Here is a 6203-nt window from a genome sequence, read left to right as displayed (position 1 = left end):
GTGATATACTGGTCCTCTGTCTCTAATGTAAGATGTATATAGTGCATATCAGACAGGCATTGTCAGTCAACCAAAGGTGAATGATCCGATAAAAAAAAAACTTAATACTTTATAATTCTGATAAGATTTCAGTTGTGTTTTACGATTGTTTAAATGTAAAAATTATTTAAAATTTCTACAACACAAAGGAAAGATGTCTTCATAGTTTTTACAATCAAATAATACGTTCACTCACGATGACTCACATGGAAGTTGAGTATAACATGCATATGACTTTGAGTCATTAAAAAATTCATCCATAATTGCTAGTTTAAACTAAAGAATATTATCAGTTAATACCTAATTAAACAAAGAAACAGAGATGTATCAGCATCCATGGTCAATTGTGGTATGAAGCAAAAATGCTAATACGGGGTATTTATACTAGTGGCAGAGCATGGCATATTGAAGCTTAGTAATCGTGCAATGATGCTGAAACGTTGCAAGATTACATGAGACACGTTGATCAAATGTCTCATGGTATGAAAACACATGCATAGACAGTTGAGGGTCATCTTACGACCTTTTAAAATCGTGCATCACCCTTGCGAGTACACAAAACGTTGTAAGACGTTCATACAAATGTTCGTGCGCTGCATTGCGATAATTTGGATCGCATTCGGTGGGGGTCGCGTCAGAATAGTTTGCATATTCACTATTTTGAGGAGACTTGAGGCAACCACTAAAACGCATGCATTTCATTGACTTTTTGAAATAGGGGAGAGGGTTTCGGCTCTAAAATTGACACTGAGCTACACAAATTCTATTTTTTAGATTTTATATTGCTGCAAATACCTACTATAATGATAATTCTGCATGTAACTAAATATCTTTATAATGAATTATTAAATTTTATTAAAAACTAGACGTTATACCCAAATCGTTCCTTCGTGTTTTTTTTTACTTTGGCAAATAGTTGATCTGTATTGATATGAAGAAGATCTTAAAATTGCAAAAATATAAAATAATAATAATTAATTGTACCAATCATTGAGAATATTTTTTGATCAGCCCTGAAAGCATCAATTATCTAATAGTGTTTGTGTTTCTGATTGATATACTATATATATTGTTGAATAGAAGTTATCTTTTACAGCAAATGAAATCGTATTAGACTAGCGACACTTTTGATTGTGGAAAGTACACGATATAAATAATGCACTACTCTCTGCATCCACCCAGCTAATTCCGTTTATTTAACGACAGTTTCCGGATGTTGGTGGACGGATTTACATGTAGTCTACGACCATTGTTGCACAAAGTCGTGTTTAATAAGTTAAACAGATTTCATGTTAAGAGATGGGCTTTGTTTTAAAGATTGAGAAATGTATTTCAGGTGGATTCTAATCTTTATCGTCATAGTTGAGGAAATCTGCCATGTATTTGTTCAAGGTTAGTGAACAATTGCATAAAATGAAAATTATCAATTAATCAACACTTTTTTTAACATTCTAATGAACACGGTTAAAATTGTAATTATTGTAAATCTACAGATAGAGAAATATTGTCTGTCAATGCTGCAGTTTAAGACAGCAACGCAATTATTAATAATAGCCCTTATAAGAAATTACTCGAGATTTAACATTTCCGTAACAGCCATAAATATTACAACTACTTTTGTTTCCTTTGATTAAGATTTTTATAAATCAGGGGTTTATTTTCTTCCTATTATTTTAAGAAACAAGGGTGAGTTTAGAAATACCTAGTGAAACATCGACATGGAGCCAGGCTGTGACCAATCAAAGCAGTGCTTGTTCTGTTTTCGGTGGAGCTATCCTTCAAAATATAAGTGACGCACGCGCATCAGTCCATTCCACAGAACTAAACCGCCCAGCCTGGGTCGGTGCATATGTTCGCTACACACCATGGATAAAAATCATAGGTAAGTTGAGCATTCCGAATTTTAATGATTATAATCATATGGGCACAATCACAGTGATGAAACCAAAATTAAATTACACTAGACAAGTATAAGATTTTGAGTTTCCTCTTGGAAGCATAGTCGATTTGAACAGCCAACATGAGAGTTTGATAATTTTTGGTCGGAATTTATCCATGAATAAATATTTTTTTTTAAATCTCAAATTAAAAACGGACATATTTTCAAAAAGAAAACTAAATTTTCCAAAGAACATACTTTGTATTCATATTTTGTCACTGTTTGTTTAGAATCATTGATTTGTGCATAGGATGTAGACTAGTAAAACCAAGTGATCTGCAGACAGTTTCCAGAGCAGTACATACAAAAGATCAAGATAACAGCGTGGTATCATGTGAAAGTAAATGCCAGACTTTGTTTGCTCTTAGTGTAAGTTGACAATGACTTATTTATTGCTACCTTATTATTATATGTGTACCAAGCATCAATCTTATTTTTAGCTTCGTAATATATTGGCTGATTAAACATTTTGGTGTGTGATTCAAAGCACCGATTTTAAAGAATTCTTTGATTCGTTAACCAATAGCAAACAAAATCAAAACTTAAACAGAGGCACCAAATTTACCCTTTTCATGGTTTTCTGTAAGACTGGTTTTGACAATGCAAAGATAATGATTCATGTTATCCAATCAAGAAAAAAGGAAAAAAATATATCGGCTTTTGCTTGCAAGGATTTGATTATTTTCCCAGGAGTTTCACTGTTTCTGTCTGTCCAATTTTCCTGTTTCCACGGGGAACTGTATTCCAACACATTGCCCTGGAAACCTGAATGATTTCTGTGGTAGCAATGGTGACAACTATCTGAGCAATGGAGTAACTGACGTCATGATTTATGAAACAGGTAAAAAATTATCCTTTCACAATCTTTTAAAGTTTAAAAAGGATATTAAACATATCATTTAAAAAATAAATGAAAAAAAAAACATTTTTTTTTGCATCGTACACAATCTAATATAAAGCACACAACGGTAGTGGTGTCGCTTTTCTGTTAGGTTGGCCGTTGACTTGTATGATTTTTTATTTAGAATTTCAAAGGATAAACGTGTACTTGGAAGTCTTGCAGTATAACGTGGCACCTATATGACCCGTTTAACTGCCTAACTTATAATACTAGTACATAAGTCTAACTGGCTACGAAGGTTTTTAGTTGTTTTCATTCTAGATGCTAGCATCCCACCTAACACAACAGGAGCGGAAGAATGCCTTGTCCTGGAGTACACACGGGATGTTGTATTGGGTGCTTACAATAAAATAGTCCGAGGCTTCCAGAACCCAAACGATATGTCATGCAGTACCGAGAATGGCTTCATCTGTAAACTAGGTACTATCACAGATCCACTCATTAAAGCCTCTTCAGATAGTTCATATTAATCATTTCATCAAGATTTGCTCATATCTCTATAACTACTTTATAAGTATTCTTTCTGGAATGAGAAAAATCACAATTCCTTAATTATTTCATCCTAAAGATTAAACGTAACACATTTTAAAAGCATATCAATGCGGCTTTAAGAAACACGAGTGTCTTAAATTAATCGTGATGTAACCAATCCGTCAATGAGCTCATCAAACATTGTCCAATTTATATAACAGAAGGGGCGGTCATCGTTGACCTGTCAAGGCAGCACTATAATCGCCCTACACGGACATGGAACGACGCTGTTCGCCAGTGTTATAAACAGAATGGGTACCAAATTTCCACAGATGTCGACAGCGTTGTGCAGCACAACAGTGAACTAAGTTATTTTGAAAAAGCTTGGATAGGGGCATTTCGCAGACACCATGGTTTCACCATATCAACAAAAACAGGTGTGTTGATCATGTTAACAAGCAATGATATTGACAAAGTTTTACGGTCTTCAACCAAAAATTGTGTTTAAATCACATTCACAAGTAATGGTATTATATTTTTTTGAAAAGTGTTTATTTCTAGTGCAATAGTGATAATAATAACAGCAAAGGCAAGGATGATAAAAATAAAAGTGATTCTTTTTAAGGTTTATCAAGAATTTCTTTATTTTTTAGTAAATACAATAAAATCAAAGCAAGCAGTTTTAAATTTTCCCTTTTCTTTTTCAAATATAGATAGCTCATCGAATATTCACTGTGTGGCTGCTACTGTCGATGTTTCTGGAGGAATAACATTGAGTTACCGTAACTGTAACGACAAACTCCCAGTTTGGTGTTTAGAGTCCAATCAATCTTCTGCAATACCCGTTACCTCTCTCATCACGACGGAGACTACATCATCATTGATATCATCAAAATCGACGTCATATTCGAAACTGCTAACTACTGAATCGAACTCAGCCAGTATTAAAACTGCAATAGGTATTATTCACCATAACAGTATTATTAATGGACTTATTTTGACCTATTGCTTATTAATAAATTACTAAAAGATCAACATTATTTGATATATCATTGCTTTTATAAAACTCGCCATTAACCAACACTAATTCGCAACGACTTTATTTCGCGATCAAACGACACACTGCTTTCGGTAACTGTTCTTTTTTAATTTTAATTGATCGTATTTCATTTTACTGTTTGCGACAACACAGCTATCACTAACCTTATAAAATTTTCTTGCTTGCGAGTAAATATTTTCAAATAGTTTCTCTTATAAGATTTTGGACTTTTATATGCATTTTCAGTTGGAGCAACCAGTGATGAGGATTTGGTCATCACCACAAGCATTTTGGCCACGTTACTTGGTTTAGGGATTCTTATTACAATTGCTATCTTCCTAAGGTATATGAGGCTTTCTCGTCATGATCATGCAAGATCTTGAATAAAAACATTTTACCTTTGAGAGATACGTCGAATCTTTTATCTTAAACCTTCGTACCTTAATCATATTTTTATTTTACCTTTTTTTAAACACAGGAAAGTTTACATCAAAGCAATAGAAAAAAAGAATGGAAGATCTTACCGACCATCTAGGTCAAATCGAAAGGTGAAACATGATCACTTACATTACGAACAACAACTTTCAACAATAGGCGATGAACCAGTTTATTCTGTTATATTCGACAAAAACTTAGAGGCACCAAGATATTCAGAGGTGGTAGAGAGTGACATTTTGAGAGCAAAGAGGTCAAATGATTCTCCATATGCGTATGTTAACACACGAAATTTGAGCGAATCATCTACCACACAAACCCAACAAAGACGTTCGGTCTATTTTGAAATGCGTCCAAAGAAAACATCTAGAAACCGTATCGAACTGTCCTGGTTGAAATTCCTTGAAAGGGAACAAGAAAGGCTGAACAGGATGTCTGTCGGAAGGTTATCAACGACGACTGAACGCCAGAGTTACGTTGATATGTCACTAGAGAATCCAACTCTTAGAAAAAGTCAAGCTAGCATGAGAGCATTAATGGTCGATTTATCAAATAGAAACAGTGTAACTGGTATAGAAAAGTCATCAAATAAAGCATCACTCAGAAAAAGTACTGATTACATAGAGATACCACCAGATATTTCACTATCTACGAAAAATCAAACTTATAATGAAATATTATTAGACATATTACCTAGAAAGAGCTTGGGTTATACAGATATGTCATTCGACAATGTAGGTTTTTCAGCAATGAAATCAAAAGGTCATTCAAAAATTTCACTAGATGATCTATCGGAAAGGCAAAATCAAGGTTATTCAAGTATTGTGATGTCATCAGGAGAAGCATCACATTCAGAAATGCTGCATGGTACAAACGAGATCACTTCAAATCAACTTCCAGTTGAACAAGGAGAGCATTGTAAAGATTTTCAATAAGACGATATTAATATTATGTGGATTTACCATGTAGAATTGTACAGAAGACTTCAAAGGAGGTCACTCAAGACAATATGCCATTGCCAATTATTATAGAAGAAAGAATAGATTGTCAGTGATGAGAAAATTTTCACGTAATATTATAATAAAGCAATTGAAATGTCAGTAACTTCATCAGATATTGAAAGAAGAATAAACTAGCTATAGTTTGAAACATAAAGAAAAAATATTTGATATTTTATCTGATTGTTCTAAATTGATCACTGTTGATTGACAGATGAAGAATAATGCTGGTGCTCAATGTTTAAACGATATTTTTAATTAAAATTTTATATTTTAGTAAACTTTTGTATTAAATCCCTAGTGGGTTGTGCAAACATAAGTACGGTTACATATTCAAGATTGTGGAACTTTTGGTCTCTTGTTATGTTTGGAGGGGGGGTG

General features: G+C 33.5%; 1 protein-coding gene across 1 annotated transcript; it reads left to right on the top strand.

Moving 5' to 3' along the window:
• Nucleotides 1-1305: 1305 nt before the first annotated feature.
• Nucleotides 1306-5917, top strand: LOC105341833 (uncharacterized). Its single transcript, XM_034457600.2, has 9 exons — nucleotides 1306-1431; nucleotides 1718-1921; nucleotides 2229-2347; nucleotides 2669-2819; nucleotides 3141-3299; nucleotides 3572-3787; nucleotides 4064-4309; nucleotides 4636-4732; nucleotides 4868-5917. Exons 1-9 carry the CDS (start codon nucleotides 1365-1367, stop codon nucleotides 5757-5759), a joined length of 2151 nt encoding a protein of 716 aa, XP_034313491.2. The 5' UTR covers nucleotides 1306-1364; the 3' UTR covers nucleotides 5760-5917.
• The last annotated feature ends 286 nt before the right edge of the window (nucleotides 5918-6203 follow it).

Source organism: Magallana gigas, chromosome 7 (genome assembly GCF_963853765.1).
Source record: "Magallana gigas chromosome 7, xbMagGiga1.1, whole genome shotgun sequence".
Classification (NCBI taxonomy): Eukaryota; Metazoa; Mollusca; class Bivalvia; order Ostreida; family Ostreidae; genus Magallana; species Magallana gigas.
Note: the sequence above shows the minus strand (reverse complement) of the source record. Positions and strands in the feature narration are given on the sequence as shown.